This window comes from Panthera uncia, chromosome F2 (genome assembly GCF_023721935.1).
Source record: "Panthera uncia isolate 11264 chromosome F2, Puncia_PCG_1.0, whole genome shotgun sequence".
Taxonomy (NCBI): domain Eukaryota; kingdom Metazoa; phylum Chordata; class Mammalia; order Carnivora; family Felidae; genus Panthera; species Panthera uncia.
Window position 1 is genome coordinate 62,630,953 of NC_064812.1, and position 18,788 is coordinate 62,649,740.

The 18,788-nt window shown below is 38.6% G+C and overlaps 1 protein-coding gene across 2 annotated transcripts in view; it reads left to right on the forward strand.

Moving 5' to 3' along the window:
• Positions 1-18,788, forward strand: part of SLCO5A1 (solute carrier organic anion transporter family member 5A1) — a 301,315-nt gene that overhangs the window by 223,583 nt on the left and 58,944 nt on the right. The window contains exon 5 of one of the 2 annotated variants that reach the window (XM_049633301.1): positions 13,704-13,868. The exons of the other annotated variant lie outside the window; for it this stretch is intronic. Within the exon in view, the coding sequence (XP_049489258.1) occupies positions 13,704-13,868 (165 nt within the window). The remainder of the gene's footprint in view (positions 1-13,703; positions 13,869-18,788) is intronic. 2 annotated transcript variants of the gene reach the window in all.

Genomic DNA, 18,788 nt, shown 5'->3' on the forward strand with positions numbered 1-18,788 from the left:
TTGAGAGAGAGAGACAGAATGTGAGCAGGTGAGGGGCAGAGAGAGAGAGGGAGACACAGAATCCGAAGCAGGCTTCAGGCTGGTCTGGATGCAGGTCTGGAACCCATGAACTGTGAGATCATGACCTGAGCGAGGTTGGGCACTTAACCAACTGAGCCACCCAGGTGCTCCATCCTTTAGGTCTTATTTCATATTTGTTTTTTTTTTTTTTAATTTTATTTATTTATTTTGAGAGAGAGAGACAGAGAGAGCGAGCAGGGGAGGGGCAGAGAGAGAAGGAGAGGGAGAATCTCAGGCAGGCTCGACAATGTCAGCTTGGAGCCCTATGCGGGGCTCAAACTCACAAACCATGAGTTGAGCTGAAACCAAGAGTTGGATGCTTAACCAACTGAGCCACCCAGATGCCCCCAAAGTTTAAAATTTTATTTGAGAGAGAGAGAGAGAGAGAGCGAGAGAGAGAGCACGAGCAGGGGAGAGGAGCAGAGGGGGAGAAAGAGAGAGAGAGAGACAGAGAGACAGAGAGACAGAGAGACTTTTAAGCTGTTCCATGTTCAGTGCAGAGCCCGATCTCACAACTCTGAGATCATGACCTGAGCCCAAATCAAGAGTCAGACACTCAACTGACTGAGCCACCCAGGTGCCCCTTTACTTAATATTTGAAATTTGGATACCAGTGTTTGCTTCTTCAAAGAGGAAGTGACAAGATACCCAAGTTAATAACTTATACTTCCTTAAAAAAAATGATTTGAACCATACAAATCCACTCTCTGCCTCCACATTTTAATGATAGACATTGGGGAAATCTGACTCAGTGTTTCTAGATTCTTGTTATAAATTATGCAGGAATAAGACTGTTTTAAAACACCACAAAGGAGAAAGTAGAATTTTTAGTGTGTCTGCATCACCCTTCCATAAAGAGATTAACATTGATTGCATCAAAATCTTACCAATAAAAATAAACACTTAAAATTCTTAACTAGATCAATTTTCCTGAGGTTTGAGGTCCAGCATTTTGGTGTCTTCCAAATTTAGCTGGATATCTTCCTAAATAGAAAACTTTTGGTTACAGTTAATCATAAGAAAAAAATTTTTACTTTTGTGTCCACTTTTAATCTTTTAACTGCTTAGCATTATTAATTAGCATAAAATATAACAGATTCTTCTCTTCCAGACTTTTGTCTGTGGTAGATTGCAATATGTTTATAATCCTAACTAAATAAAATAGTTATTCTGAAATGATGAACTAATTTAAAACAGCTACTGGAGGTTATGGAATTTTGATCACTGAAGGATTGTGTTGGCATCACTTAATTCAATGACTAGTCACTCTGTCGAAGTGCTGTATGCCATGCTGCGGCGGAGATAAAGAGGAGTGAGCCATGGTTTGCCCTTAGGGCGCTTGTAGTCCATGGAGGGAGATAGGACGAGTACAGATGGGAAGACCAGAAAGGAGGACTGACACGATGGTGTGAACTTCAATGGCAGGCAAGGGAACATCTGTTTGAGGGGTCAGGAATGGTTTCATGGAGGAGGTGGGATTGGTGGAGAACCCCGGCAGGCTGGGAGGGTTTCGGTAGGTGGAGGTTGGATGGTTCCAGTCAGAGACAGCAAAGGCAAGGTCAGACTGTGTAGATGTGTTTGAGAATGCGGAGCAAGTGTACTGTGGTTGGTTGTACGTGGAGATACCTGCGAGATGAGGTTGGGCAGGGAAGGCATGGCCACATTGTGTTGTAGAGAGCTTGAGTTCTAGTAACTTAAAAAAAATTTTTTTTTAAATGTTTATTTATTTTTGAGAAAGGGAGACACCGAGTGCGAGTGGGGGAGAGTCAGAGAGAGAGGGAGACACAGAATCCAAAGTGGGCTCCAGGCTCTGAGCTGTCTGCACAGAGCCTGATGTGGGGCTTGAACCCGTGAACGGTGAGATCAGAACTGAGCTGAAGTTGGATGCTTAACCGGCTGAGCCACTCAAGTGCCCCAAGTTCTAGTAACTTTTAATGGAATCTGTCCCTAGGGGGCAGTGGGGAGGTTTGAGCAGACATTTGACGGCACTCCATTTGGTAGATTAGGGAGGGAAAGGGGTAGAATGGGAGGAGGGGCCCAGGTGGAAAGCTATGGCAGAGTCCCAGGGAAAGGCCATGATAGTTTTGAGTAGCAAACAAGGAAAGGACAGTAGCCTGCCAAACTAGTCCCCCTACTTCTATCCCTGTTCCCTCTTGGTTGCTTTCAACTCTGCAGCCAGAAGGATGCCTCTCCTCTGCCAGCTTCTGTGGTCTCCTATCTCACTCGCAGAAAAGTCTCCTCCCTCTATGACCTACCAGGGTTAGTATCTGGTCCCTGCTTATCTGTTTAACCCCATCTCCCTCCTACAGCCCCATTTGTTTATTCCACTTCAGCCACATTGGGCTCCTCACTGGTCCTCAAACTTGCCGGGCATATTCTCACCTCACGGCCTTTGCATTTGACATTCTTGTACTGGGTATGCTCTTCCCCAGAAGTCCTCACTTCCTGCAGGATATTACTCAAAGTGTCCCTTCTCAGTGAGACCTTGCTTGGTCACCCTTTTTACAAATCTCCACCTTCCTCTCCAAAGCTTCTTATCTCCTGCCCTCCTCTATTTTTCTCCTTACTACTCATCACTATTTAACATATTATATATTTTACTTATTTATCTATCTTATTTGTTGTCTCCACAGTGAGAAAGTAGGCCCCACGAAGGCAAGGATATTTTGTCCTCCAGGTACCTTGATGAATTTATACCGCTTAGTAGATAGTCAATATTTGATGACTGAATTATTGAGTGATGAGAAGGGAAAGAGAGGTTGTGTCTATAGGATGTGGTAACTGATATGAGGATAATGGGGATGAAGGGGTCAAAGCTGGTTTCAGGATTTCAACCTCAGATATGGGGAGAGGAGCTGGCTGAGAGGAGCAGAGGAATAAATCCCAAATCTGAGTTGCCCAAGAACATCGAGAACTATTGCATGTGGTCCTTTGCTACATGTTTTAAAACTAGTATAGTATGGAATATGTTGGGGTCAATCCTTGACTCAGCAAAGAGGGATCATCAAAGCCTGGTCTATGCTACGTTAGCCCTCTTGCATCCTGCCTTTGTTCCTTTGCTGAATTACAGGTTAGTTTTATGTTTGCAGCTTTTATTGAAAGCTGTTGCTTTTGTTTTTTGTTTTGTTTTGTTTTGTTTTGAAAGCCATTGCTTTTGAATTCCCCATGTTTGCCATAGGTGCATTGCCTGCTGCCCTTTATATAAAACCCTGTGTAGTGAAAACAGTGGTTCTCAAACTTAGGCTCTCTAGGAAGCACCACAAGGGCTTATTAAAACCCAGAGGGCTGGGTCCTGGCTCAGAGCATTAGAGTCAGGAGGCCTGGGGTATGGCCTGAGAATTTGCATTTGTAACAGCTTCTCAGGTGATGCTGATGCTGGTAGTCCAGGGATCACACTGTGAGAATCACTAGTCTACAACAGAGTGAGGAAAAGCAATTAGATTTTTTCTGCAAACGATGATTGTACAACTTTTTGTTTTGGTGGCTGGGAAGAAGAGTCAAATTTGAAGCCCAGCAAGGATCTTATAGACATATTTAATTCCTTTTTTTCTGGTTTTGATGTTCTGCTGTATTTATGTCTTCTCTATCTCTGGTTCCTTGTTTCATTTCTCTTTTGCGTTTATTTTGTTGTACGTATGTCATCTTGTGGTAGGCCAGACCTTTAGAGTTAGAGCTTAGGAGGTAAATGGTAACAGGCCTAACAAAGAATTCCTGAAAAAGAAAGCACTTTCTTTACATTCAGTGCAAATTAACTGTGGGATTACTCATCAGAGTAGTATCTACTTAGAAAGTTATATATAAAAATACTCATTGATGCTGGATTTAAACAAGCACAACAGTACTGTGGCCAGTAACCACTAATGATGTATCTTGGGCCTTGACAGCTGCTGTTTCTGTCCACTGTTTGTACATAAATGGCCGTGGAGCTTCACATGCTGGCCCAGAGGGGATTCTGATATGCAAAGTCACCTAGTTCCTTCTACTCTTTTTTTTTTTTTTTTTTTTTTGGCAAGCAGGGAATGCCATTTGCCAGAGTGTTTTGGAGGGGAAGGGAAAACTGCAATATTTTCAGGGAGACTTATGATTAGGGAACACAGTGGGGGTCATTAGTTTCAAAGAAGATGAGCAGGAAATAGGGACGCTTGGGTTGTATGTTGGCCGTGTTACACAGGAGAACAACTCCCTCCCAGCCCTGCTCTCTTTCTTGCTTGCTTGCTTGCTTTCTTGCTTTCCTGCTTTCTTGCTTTCTGTCTTTCACAAATATCTTTATTGACCAATTACTATAGAATGAAGAACTAGGAGGTAGAAAGGAAAATAGACATAATACAATAGAAGTCTTTAAATGGAGGTATGTACATTCTAAGGAAAGTTGAAGGAGCAGGAGAAAGGAATTCCTAAGTCAGCTGCCTGAGTCAGGGAAGACTTGTTCTGGAAGAGGACATATTGTTGCATCCTTTTAAAATTGCAGTTTTTTGTTTGTTCAGTTGGTTTTTTTTAGAATATAAGAGCAATACATACCCATAGTAGAAAATTTAGAAAGTGCATAAAGTTATAAAGAATAAAATGAAAGTGAGTTCCAATATCATTCCTGAACATAAAAGCTTACATTATTTTTATAATAAAATAGTATATTTTGAAACTAGATAGATGTGGTGGTTGAACACCATTGTAAATGTACCAAATACTACTGAATTGTTTACTTTAAAATAGTTAATTATATGTTATGTGAATTTTACGTCAATAAATTGTTTCTGAAAAGATATTTATTTTATTTGAATTTAGACATGGGCTGTAAACTCTAGATATATCTTTGTTTTTTCCACAAGAAGACATATTATGCCCAAAAATATCTATGTCAGAAAAATTACAAAAAGCATTAACAAGGGTCAGTATGTTTGTTTGGTATTTGATGTTTATCATTTATATCTGGGATTAATGTTAATTTCCAGGTAATAGAATTCAGTCGACAACTTCATAGTATTTCATAGTATTCATCTGTTTTTTTTATTTATTTATTTATTTATTTATTTATTTATTTATTTATGAGCATAGAATGTATTGTTGAATCACTATGTTGTACATCTGGAGTAGATTCCTTAGTGCCCCTTACCCATGTAGCCCATCCCCCCTCCCACAATCCCTCCCGTAACCCTCAGTTTGTTCTCCATATTTATGAGTCTCTTCTGTTCTGTCCGCCTCCCTGTTTTTATATTGTTTTTGTTTCCCTTCCCTTATGTTCATCGGTTTTGTCTCTTAAAGTCCTCCTATGAGTGAAGTCATATGATTTTTGTCTTTCTCTGACTGACTAATTTCACTTAGTGTAATACCCTCCAGTTCCATCCACGTAGTTGCAAATGGCAAGATTTCCTTCTTTTTGATTGCAGAATAATACTCCATTGTGTGTGTTTGTGTGTGTGTGTGTGTGTGTGTGTGTGTGTGTGTGTATACACACCACATCTGCTTTATCCATTCATCCATCGATGGACATTTGGGCTCTTTCCATACTTTGGCTATTGTTGCTAGTGCTGCTATAAACATGGGGGTGCATGTGTCCCTTCAAAACAGCACACCTGTATCCCATGGATAAATGCCTAGTAGTGCAATTGCTGGGCTGTAGGGTAGTTCTATTTTTAGTTTTTTGAGGAACCTCCATACTGTTTTCCAGAGTGGCTGCACTAGTTTGCATTCCCATCATCCATTTTATATAATAATAAAACCACTCCCCTCATCCTATCCCCAGTTTAAATTAAAAAGAAAAATAGATGTCAAAAGAACAAAATTGAAATCTGTGTCTACCTAATAAAGGTCCTTAGAAGAACGTAACAGAGAAAAGCTGATGTGGAAGTAGAATGTCAGCAGACAAAAACAGACACCATGACATATCATAGGGAAGGAATGTTCCTGCAACCAAAAAAGATCAGAAAATAAATAGAAGGATTAAAAATATATTAAAACAAATTAGCATATAGATATTATCATTCATAATTGTGACTTTGAATCTTAAAGAAAATGTCAAATTATGCTATAGATTTTCCAGTAATACCACCTAATTCATAGAAAAAAATGTCTACAGCTTTGTTGCTTTAAGAGGCAAATGCCCAGTTATCTGAAAAATTCAAGCATACCAAACACCTCTTTCCCAGATATGCTGGATGAATGAATACTGTATATTTCCTCCTTCTTCTCTTGTTAGCATTTTATTGTTTTCTTTAATGGAATCTTTAGTTTATAATTTGATCTAAATTCTTTTAGGTTTCTTTAGCTCTCAAAAGCCATACTTTGAAAAGGACTATCTATTTGGTCCTTCACATTTTTCTGTGGTTTTGGTAAGTCTACCACTATATGGATCAACGTTTATCTTATACTTTCTTAAAAACTAGCTCACTCCTCAGGAGGAAATTAGGCATCTTTGGAATAGACTTTATTTTCTTACAAGTATGTGGATATTGTTTTAGTACAAATTGTTGCTATGATCTTATAATGAATATTAATAAACACATTCCAAATATGTTTTTGAGGACCTACTAAATGCCAGATATATGCTAGGAGATGAAGCTATACAGATGTACCAAAGTCCTACTTTTGTAGCATTTACACTCTCTTGAAACAGGTAAACACACACAGCTATGGAAGACTTGATGAGTAGCAGTATGAATGGCATGCTGTGGGAGCACGGAGGAGGAGCACTTGTCTGTCCGGAGGGGCTGTCTCTTATAGACTAGATGGATGAACTTGACATTTGCTGAGCAGACTGGTGAGGGATACAGTTAATAGTAGAGACAAGAAAGACCATGGCCCTGTAGGGAGCTTATGGTGGGCAATCACAGTACTTCAGAACTGGAAGGGTGGAGAGCAACCCTGTCTTAAGGGTCTTGCAAGTGAGGTCAAGTTCATGGCAGCCAAGCCTTCTTATTTTCTTGGTCATTCTCTCTGTTAGTATATCTTTTTCAAATTTATCATTATGTAAGAAAGTCTGTTTCAGTAGTTTAAGACAAAAAGGCATGATGTGCGCTTTCAGTTTGTAAAGGACAGAAGCAAGTTCATGCCCCCTAAGATAGTGAGGTTCTAGTGTAAGGCTCTCTCAAGGGCCCCTGGCAGTTCTGGGAATGTGGTCCCTGCTTCTGGACCCACAGCCACTCTGCATACTCAACTGCAGGTTGAGGCTCAGTTCCTTTTCCTTACTTATGTTCTCACTCAAATCTTCATACTCACTGCCTAGTTCACTCTCTGTCTCAGGTGCCAACACTAAGGGGCGTGAAATAAAGGGCTTGGCCAGCATGTGGTTCACATGGGGTGTCCCAGGCCTGTTGGCTGCAGGGCTACCTTCCAGAAGCACCTTTGAGTCCAGCCTCTTTGCCTGGCCCAATAGGCTGGTTTTGGGATATCAGGTCACATGCTACAAACCTTGCTACATCAGCGTAAAGAACCACTGAAAAGGGGTCTTTCAGCATGGTAGTGCCCCACAGACCTATCTCCAGAATGGGATCCATTTCACACCAGACTAAATGTATTCCCAGTGAGTTTCTCCCTCTGCCCACTTTAAAAGATGCCTGCCACCTTTCGGTTCCTATGAAACTCAGGCTCACTTAAAGCTTTACTCTTCAAAAACAAAAAACAAAACAAACAAAAAAAAACCCCACTTTATTCTAAGTAGATACTTCAAGTTGTAGGCTTATTTTATGATTGAGCACAAAATACTCACACATATTGGGGCACACTTGCCTGATGGTCAAAAACTTACACAGATATCAGCACCTGCTGCCTCATTTTATGCTGTGAGCTGCGAGGCCTCGGAGAACAAGAAGCTATTGCCTCTGCCCTTAATCAGCTTCCACAGGAACCTAGCCACACCACACATCTCAGATTTTCTGAAACAAGGTCAGTGGGGGACTCCATCAAATTTACTGTAGCGGAGCACCATTACGATCACCATGCAACTCAACACGCGGTCCAGGTGCACATGCCGGCTGGTTGCCTGCACTACTGTGGATGTGCACGTGGGAACAAGCAAAGGATTTTCCAATGACAGTAACAGGGTCTTTTTTTTTTTAAGTTCTTATTTAAATTCCAGCTAGCCAACAGACAATGCAATATTAGTTTTCAGGTGTCCAACCCAGTGATTCAACATTTACATACAACATCTGGTGCTCATGACAAGCGCACTCCTTAAGTAACACTTCTGCTAAAAGTGATTTCTATGTATAGCTTATATTACATGCTATTGAATTCTGGTGCTTTGTATTGAATTTTATTCCTCCTTTACTAGTGTTTAAGGCATTTCCGGTTTTAGTGTCACCTTGCCCTTACAATAGAATTTGTAACATTTTGTAACATTAAACAATAAAAAAATGAGAATCACTATTATGATCTCATCTCTCCTTCATCAGGCTTTTTACTGCATTTTGAATTTTTAAAAATTTTATTTATTTATGCACTCATTCATTTATTTTTTAAGAGAAAAGGAAAGAGAAAGCACACACGTGCATGTGGGCAAGAGGCAGGGAGGGGTAGACGGAGGGGGAGTGGAGAGAGAAAGAGAGAGAGAATCTAAAGCAGGCTCCATGCCTACTTCTGAGCCCGATGCAGGGCTCTACCTCATAGTGAGATCATGACCTGAGTGGAAATCAAGAGTTCAATGCTTAACCGATTGAGTCACCCAGGCGCCCCCTACTGCTGCATTTAATTTTACGATGACAGTTATAAACGACACTAATAAACTTATCTAAAATATATAGTACAGCATAAAAATCAGGTATTTGACAGCATATGTATGGATTTAGCTTATGTTTTTAAACTTCGTGTTTTTTAAACTATTTTAAATTTATGTAAAAGCCACAGAAGTAGCACATGCAGCTGTACTCCAGTTCTCCAATTGTCAATGGTTTGGACCCATCTGAGAAGTTGCAGACATGATGCTCTGCTGTCCTGTACTACTTCAGTGTGTGATTTCTAGATACAAGGACACCCTCCTACATGACCACTGGGCAGCCATCAAAATCAGGAAATGAACATTGATCCAGTGCTACCACCTTGACCACAAGCTCTGTTTGAACTTTGTCTGTTATTTCAACAATGCCCTTTATAAATGTCCAAATCCAATTCACAGATCACATGTTGTATTTAGTTATGGTGTATTTTAGCCTTCCTCAATCTGGATCAGTTTCTTATATATCTTTATCTTTTATGACCTTGATCTTTTTAAAAAGTACAAGCTGATAACTTTATAGAATGACCCTCAATTTGGGTTTGATAGGCATACAACTGAGATGATGCTGTGCTCAGTGTCTTAAAACAGAAGGTATATAATGCTAATTCCTAGTGAACTTTTATCTCTTGGGTAAGATTGTAGCTACCAGATTTCTCTAAAGTTAATAAATATATTGCAGTTATAAGTCAATAAGTAATTTGTAAATATTTTGTGGGGAGGTACTTTGAAACTATGCAAATCCAGTTGAGTCTCATTCGTGGTAGTTATATTTCATAAAATAACATGAACATAGAGTCAGGGAATACGGAAGCATCGCTCTAGGGGAAATACAGGGGTGGATTCCTGTCACAACATAATTGTCAACCAGTCAGTACATAACCTTGGTTTATGTGTGTTTCTGTTCAAAGACACCTTGTTTAATATAAAGTAAAACCTTGGTTTGGATGCAGAATTCATTCCGGAAACATGCTTGTAATCCAAAGCACTGGTATATCAAAGTGAATTTCCCCACAAGAAATAATGGAAACTCAGATGATTCGTTCCACAACCCAAAAATATTCATGTAAAAATGATGACAATACTGTAATATAACACAAAATAATAAGTAAAGAAAAATAAACAAATTAACCTGCACTTACCCTTGGGAGACAAGACAGAGGAGGGTTATTGTGTAGGATGACTTTCATTACCAATAACAGAATCCCTGCTATCTACTGGTTCAATGGAATCTTTTTCTTTTTATGCAACTTTAACAAGAAACCTATTCAATGACACTTGCTTTTGCCTCCTTTTGAGGATTTCACAGAAATGTGACATTGCATTGACGATCACCCACAATCCTGCAGTGAGCAAATGAGAGAGAGGGAGAAAGAGGGAGAGAAAGAGAAGAACCATTGGCTCAGTTGTGATCATGTGACATTTGGCATATTGCAAGACATCGCTCGTTTATCAAGTTAAAGTTTATTAAAAATCTTTGCTCGTCTTGCGGAACACTCATAGAACAAGTTACTCGCAATCCAAAGTTTTACTGTATGTTGTTGATTCATTAACACTGAGCCCCCGTGGCCAACAGCATTATGACTTATGTCTGAAGGATGTGTATCTAACACATGTATTTTCTCCATAAGGCACATGAAAGCCTCTTAGGAACACTAGACAGCACTTCAGCACTATGCTTGGAGGCCATTTGAAAAAGGGAGATCACCAAAGGCACAAAAATGCTAAAAATGTGACAATATCTTGTGAAAAGGACACTTGTTTGCAGCATGAAAGCTGACCCGAGAAGGCAAAGTGAGAGGCCTCATGCAGCCTTAGCCAAGAATGCGTGTGTCCTGCAACTCTGTGCATGTCCTTGAATGAGACCCCCCCACCCCATCACTGGCGAGTACTGATTTGGGAGTTACAAATAAATTGTAGTGAGTGGGTGAATTTGCAAATACTAAATTTATGAATAATGAGGACTGACTGTGTCTTATTTCTATTAAACTTTCACTTACCACTTTTAGCATCCATTGACCTCAAATTGCTTCAAGTTTGCCTGTTGAGGATCCTTCAAACTGTCTTTGGTATCCTTCTGGCAAGTCTCCATCATTCTTTGAGCACTTTGCTTTCTTGTTTAACAAGATTTTCCAGGCTCATGTTGTATTTTCTCTGCCTCACCTCTGAAGTTAGACATTTCTCCAAGGAGCTTTGGTTCCTTTTAGTGGAAGATGGCCTTTAAAAACCAAGCACTGGTGCTAGATGGGCTCATTGCTCCTAGGGTGTTATACTATTTCTAAACCCTGTAGAAGAGAGAATTAGGAAATATGTGTATGTACACACATACACAAATCTATCATCTATCATCATTATCTGTCCATCTATTGTCTATCATCTTATCTATCATCTATCTATCTATCTATCTATCTATCCATCCATCCATCCCATGAATTCACACCATTACCTTCAGTTCCAACCTGATATGTAACTATCCCCCGTCCATTTTGTAACTCCCTTCTCTGGCCATTAGAAACTGATTGCAATTAGTCTCAATGTACTTACTTAACCCACTCTTCCTATATTTAAACAAATTCCCTGTCCCAGCGGCAAAAGACACAACCATGGATATCTGGTCCCCCTGCTCCCGTGGGGCATGTATGCTGAAGGTTTAGCTCCAATAAACAGAAGGAGGAACATGGAAGAAAGGAGGAAGCTAACTTGAAGTTGTTGAAAGTCAACTTTTACTAAATCCTTCTTCAATAACACTTTTTTTCTTTAATGAAAGAGAAGACAGAAATGTCACACATATTTTTTTTAAAGTTTATTTATTTTGAAAGAGAGAGACCGAGCAAGCAGGGAAAGGGCAGAGAGAGAAGGAGAGAGAGAGAGAATTCCAAGGAGGCTCCATGCTGTCAGCGCAGAACCCAATGCGGGCCTCAAACTCACGAACCATGAGATCATGACCCGAGCAGAAATCAAGAGTCTGATGCTTAGCCAACTGAGTCGCCCAGGTGCCCCAACGTCGCATACATTTTTAGTTAGCTTTGAAATTAGTGGGCTATTTTATCATACCAAATGAGTATAAAATAAAATTCAGTTTTCTATAACTAGTATCTTAAAACATTCATGTGATGCATATGTTATCTTCTTGGATTAAAAAATGTACAATTTCACCAGATGTTTTAGATTAAACACATTGCCTTTTAATATACCAAATAAACTTAGTTTGCATCTCCAAATGTTGATAGAAAATCTTCTTAAAAAAAAAGAAAATCTTAATTTTCTAATTTAAAAATTTTAGATATAACCTTTTTATTTGCATATTTATAAGAGAATATTAGGTCATTTTATGAAGTAGTGTAATTATTTTTTTCTGGTGTGTTTATCCATGTTAAAAAGTGAAGAATGCATCTTAAATTTTATTTTAAAATGTTCATTGAAACTTTAAACAATTAACTTAAGATACAGAACATTAAAATTAATTTGCATTTTAAAATGATAATAGCAGATAGTCTTGACTTCCTAAGTTTTAAATTCTAGTGAATAGCCTATGAATTATAACTTTAGTAACAAGTTTTGCTTAATTTTTTGAAATGATTTTATTATGTTGTAGAATAAGGAGATAACTGTTCTCATAACTGAGATGCTGCACATGTCAGAAACAATACAGCTTCTCTTTTCCATGATACATTCCAAGATATGTAAATAAAGATCACATACATGTGAGTTAATTCACATTATAAACATGCAAAAATACAAAAGTATATGCACAAGCATCTCCTTTATTCCTCTTTCCCAATCTTATTCCTACTTACAGAATTTCTTGGTGTTGTATATATTGGGAAGTATATATTCAACCACATATAAATGCATTGTTTTGGTTTGTGTGATTTTTACTTAGATATTATATATATATATATATATATATATATGTATATATATTTACATACACATGTATATGTATATTTCTGCAGCAGTTTGTTTTCTTCATTAATAAAAATACTTCTTGGAGTTCCTTTTATGCCAGTACATCTAGCCCTACGTCATTTTTTAACTACTACATAGTATTTCATTATTTGGCTGTGCCATAACTTATTTAAACATTTTCCAGTGGTGGACATTTAGTTTTTTTCCTTAAATTTTTGCTATTACTAATAATGCTGCAGTGAAGACACCCGGACATACATTTTAGAGCATATATATGGCAAGTTGTATGAAATAAACGCCAAGACTTGAGGATGAGACTACTGTCTCTCCCTTGAGAGGCACCTGGGCAGGTGCTGAGCCCCCACCTCTGGGCTGTCCTTTGGAGATCATTTCTCTTCCTTCCCCAGTCCAAAGTCCCTTGGAGTATCTGACCTGATGACCTGTCCCTTAAGCCCCTTTAGCTGCATCATTTCCTGTTTCATAATGAGGCTGGAAAATCAGATGTCCAAAGTCATGTACCAGTTCCCCTGCTGTGGGTGTCTGCAGTGCCGGGTCAGGAACATGACAAATCAGAAGTTCATTTTCTCGGGGAAGTGCCTGGTGAATGAAGGGGAAACTGTAATGTAGGACTGTATTGCAGGTACTTTGCACATGTAGTATATTTTTGGGTCTTAACAAAGAATAACATTGTTTTAATTAATAAAAATGTAAATGATTTGTTTTAAACAGTTTTTAAAACAGAAGTCCTAGGTTGGATACCTCCTATAAGGTTATTTGTGTATGGATATGTTTTTTGCTACTTTATCAAATTTCTTTATCCTAGTTGAAAAATTAAAAAAAAGAACACCCAAATCTGTTTAATAAAGGGGCTGGTTTCTAATCAGTCATCAAGTTTTTCTTTTATTCTCTATTCAATAGTCTCGAATATTGCTGAATGGCTATTTCCAGTTCATTTCAAAAACAATTCAATTTTATTTTACTTTCCATCCCTTATTTATAACATTCATTTGTCATTTTTGTCATTTTGTAGACCTACCAAGAGCAGCTGTCAGGATCTTAAGCAACATGACATTCCTTTTTGTGAGTTTGTCATACACAGCTGAGAGTGCCATTGTAACTGCTTTCATTACCTTCATTCCCAAGTTCATCGAGTCACAGTTTGGTATCCCAGCTTCCAATGCCAGCATCTACACTGGTAAGGCACTGCCTTTAGAGCTCCTTGAAAACATGATCATTTTTGACCACTAAACTAAAATGCAATGAGTTGAAGAGAAAGTTCATTCTAACATCAAAGTGTTTAATAAATTCATTAACGGCTACTTGCCTCCCCCCCGCCCCAGACTCCACCCCCATTTTAGGAGGAAGGGGTCCTTGACTGTTTTCTCATTGACTCAGATTGTGTTACCGTGTGACGTTTTTACCGACTGTATTTTGGAAAGGGATAACTTTGCATAATTATGTTTTTAGTGGTTCTCAGTTAAAAAGAATGTAACAGGCAGTGGCTTTCAAATTTAAATATGAATATATCTTTTTATGGGTTGACGTGAGTTAAATTTTGAAAAATTAATGAAAACATTTTTTGAGTGGATAATATGAAAAGTAGATCAGGTCCATGGTACCAGGATATCCTCTTGATGAATATAAATGGATCTTGATCGAATTACTGGAGATACTTGAACTTATAAAGGAAATCTATGAATTTTGTTTTAGAAGATGTTTTATGTCTGGGAAAATGATTTTTGGAGGCTATGATACGTGTACCCATTGTACATAGTACTCAGGTCTTTTTTCATAGTATATTAGGCACTCAGAAATATGGGGACATTAACTCTCAGATATGGGGGGGAATTTTCAGTGCATTATATCATAATATTTTGGATATTTCCTTAGTGGTTTCAACGATGGTCAAATGACTATATCTTTCTAAGGCTCAATTTGTTATTAAAATATTACTTAAACAGTTTAGTGGAGACTTATGATACCTTTTCTGATGACTTTGGCTCCCACTTTATCCTCCATGTCCGCATTCAAACTTGGCAAGTTAGAATTATCTGGAAGTTAACAGGCAAAATTATATGATTGTAGAAAGAGAGTTTGGCTTGAAATACTTAGGTGATCACTTTGTTTTCTTATTTCATTTTCCACATGAAAAGACCTACATACTGGGTGGTGGGGCCCTGGTAGCAAATATTTTTGTAAAGGGTATACTGCTTTGGACCATTGTAATTGTCACCCCAAAATATTTTTTCCCCATTTGTTTTTCAAAATATGTTTTCCTTACATATTTACTTATACATGTATAAAATAGAATTTACAGATCAAAATCTGAATGATGCATTTCTAATTTAATTTTTACACTAATCCTTTGAGCAACAATTCTTGGTCAGGGAAACAAGTGTTGTCTCGTAGCTAGATCTGACACCACACAGCTGATAAATGCAGAGTAGTCTCAAGCATTTCCCTAACTAAGTTTCAGTATTAGAAGGTGTTACTGGCACGGAGATTCACAGTCAAATAAATTGGGGACCTGCTGAGTTGAACAATGTATTACAGTTGTTTGCCACAGGACTCTTCATTACCCTTAATATGCCAATCTGTGTGGTGAAACTCCCAGACGAAGGCTCAAGGGTACTGTCTTTCCCAAATACATTTGACTATGAAATCCAACTTTTTAATGGCATCTCTCCCATGAACAGTTTTCTTCAGGACCCACATCGAGAAACACTGCTATTCTATCCTATGTACCCCTGTCCCAGCCAGACTAGGGGAACAGAGCTGTCTGGATCATCCCATTTCCATCCAGAGGTGCCATTTTGACCCCTATAGTTATAGGGGCATTAGTACAGTGCTGAGCCAGGTAGGAATTGATACATATTGAATCATATTGGCTGTCTGTTGGACACTGCTGGAGGCATAGGCTAGACATAAAACTACTTGTGGAAAAATAAAGGTTTCAGTTGGACCTGGGGTGTTTCACTACGGAATCCCACAGCGGTGTGGTCAATGCTGTAGTCACTGAACATGGCACCCTCAGTGAAGGACAGTGCAGGATTAGATAAAGCTAGCTCACGGAATTAGTTCGTCCCCTGTTCTAACATCAGGATTAAAAAAGCAACATCACCCAGTGACAATTCCATTCTGGTTTTGTCATCAGTAGTTTTTGTTTTGTTTTGCTTTGTTTTAATAATCACTGTGAATGCAATTTATATTATGTTTAATAGTCTCCTGTGTTCTGATAAAAGGCTTTTTATTCCCAGCTCATATTCTTTTTCCTTCCTTTCCAGATAGATAACAAATAATAATAGTCAAAAGGTATTCAGATTAATTAAGAGTGGAAGATTGCTTGTCATATAACAATAAGATGAGCAAGGATGATAATCCTTTATAAAGCTTACCTTGATTTTTTGAATTTTTGTTAATTGAATCCTTCTTCTTACCCTCTGAGCAGAGATTTATATTTTTAAAGAACTTATTTAGTTTAATTTAATCTTTTATTCTCTTTATATGCATGTAAGTGACATGGAGAATTAAGAAATGTATCTGAACAAGAATGTTAAAAATAGTTGTAATCTCATCTGACAAGATTTTCAAGCTAAGGTTCTCTTTAAAAAAAAAATATTTAAGAGGATTATTTGGTAAATACTTTGGCCTTTCCAGAGCCATTTGCTTGTGTTGTGTTATATGGTAGAGATGAAGTTCCATACATGTATCTGTCTCCTATAGTCCTTGAGTACCAGCTCTGTGCACAGCACTGTGCCATGTGTATGTATGGCTGGGATGTGGGGGGTGGAGGGGGACGTAGGGTATGGTGGCGTGTCTATAAAGACTCAAACCAGAGCCGTAAGATATGTATAGAGCTGCCTGTATTTGTATCTACACAATGGCAGTGAATCCGGGTTCATGTTTCATTCTTCTCGTTTGTGGTCTTTCTGCTAACCCATTTAGGGTCACAATTTTTGATTCGAATGAACTATTATGAGGTTGCTGTTTTAGGAAAGGCTGAAAGAAGGGAAAGAGCCCTGAAGGAGGAGGTAGAGCAGCTTTGAATCCTGCCGCTGCTGGTTATTAGCTGTGTTACTTTTGGCAAATCGCTTTGCTTCCTACACTTCAGCTAAAACTGAGGTTTACCTGTATAATGAAGACAGTAGCTCCCCTGTTTCCAGATGTCGATGTTGTGAGGATTTAATGAAGTGGTGACTAGTGATTTGTGCTGAATCTTCCCTAACTTCAAATGGGCACAATATAAATTGAAAAATACAACTTAATCATATATTATTATTATTTTTAAAAAATTTTTTTAATGTTTATTTATTTATTTATTTATTTTTAATTTTTTTTTTCAACGTTTTTTATTTATTTTTGGGACAGAGAGAGACAGAGCATGAACGGGGGAGGGGCAGAGAGAGAGGGAGACACAGAATCGGAAACAGGCTCCAGGCTCCGAGCCATCAGCCCAGAGCCTGACGCGGGGCTCGAACTCACGGACCGCGAGATCGTGACCTGGCTGAAGTCGGACGCCCAACCGACTGCGCCACCCAGGCGCCCCAATGTTTATTTATTTTTGAGACAGAGAGAAACAGAGCATGAACGGGGGAGGGGCAGAGAGAGAGGGAGACACAGAATCGGAAGCAGGCTCCAGGCTCTGAGCCATCAGCCCAGAGCCCGACGCAAGGCTCAAACTCACGGACCGTGAGATCGTGACCTGAGCTGAAGTCGGACGCTTAACTGACTGAGCCACCCAGGCACCCAACTTAATCATATATTATAAGGAGAAAATTAATATTGATGATGTTGACAGTAGCACCTTCCATTTGAGGTCATGCAGCTTGAACAGGTCTGAGAATGACAGCTCTATACTAATCATGGTGATAATAAAACGACTACTGACATTTACTCAATGTTTACTAAGCAGGAGACACTATTTAAACTTTTTCATATGGACATTACTTAATCCCTGTAACCAGTGCCTGTGTAGTAGGTGTTCTTGATTATATCCATTTTCCAGTTGAGGAAACGTCTAGGGAAATTTAAATAACTTGCTTAAAGACATGCAAATAATTAGAGCCAGGAGGCTAGTGTGTTGGAGTATATAACTATCCATATGTGATTTTTATTGAAATATTATAATAGACCTATGCTATTTTATCACTTCTAGGCAGTTGTTTTTTAAATTTTTTTTTTTTTTTATTTCAGAGAAATTGTATTCTAAGATTCAACTTCTTCCCTTTCTATAGCAGCCTTTGTCACTGAGCCATGGTCAACAACAATCATTTTCAGAGCATCGGTGTCCTTTAGCATCACCTTTGCTTTTCTGGGGTCCTGCCCTTTTGTGTGCAGAATTATAAAGGGTTAGACACTTGGTCTTTGCAAGAGAAATGGCCATGGAGAACTCTATTTTGCTTTTAATTGGAGAATAGTCAAAATACTTATTTCTTTGGTAAGGGGATTAGGATGGTGTGTGATTTTTTTTTTTTTTAATGTCCGTCATTTTTATTGTTGTCAAATTAACCAAATAATTGCCATCTGTCTTTAGCTACTGATTCAAAGTTTTGTCGATGAGATTCAAAGCAGTACCACTGAACTCAGATTGCAGCCTTTGGGAATCCCTGCATCCTTAGAAGCCAGAGAGACATGCACATGCTTTGATTTGCTTCATTCTTCTGAGGGCATCTACAGCTTTTCTATACCATTTCTTTAATTTTATAAGAATAGTTTAATAGGAGCACCTCCTGGGTGGCTTAGTTGGTTAAGCGTACGACTTCGGCTCAGGTCATGATCTCACAGTTTGTGGGTTTGAGCCCTGCGTCGGGCTCTGTGCTGACAGCTCAGAGCCTGGAGCCTGCTTCAGATTCTGTGTCTCCCTCTCTCTCTCCCTCCCCTGCTCACGCTCTGTCTCTCTCTCAAAAATGAATAAACATTAAAAAATACTTTCTTTAAAAATACATTTTATACCAATTTTATAAATGTATACATAGTTTTTTTTAACATTAACATTAAACTTTTAAGTGCAAATGGACCATATTAAGAATGGATGCACTTAGCAGCACTGCCCATTTCCAAGGTCAGGCAATGACACTGGATTCCACAAGATGTGGGTGGACCCTCGAACACGCTG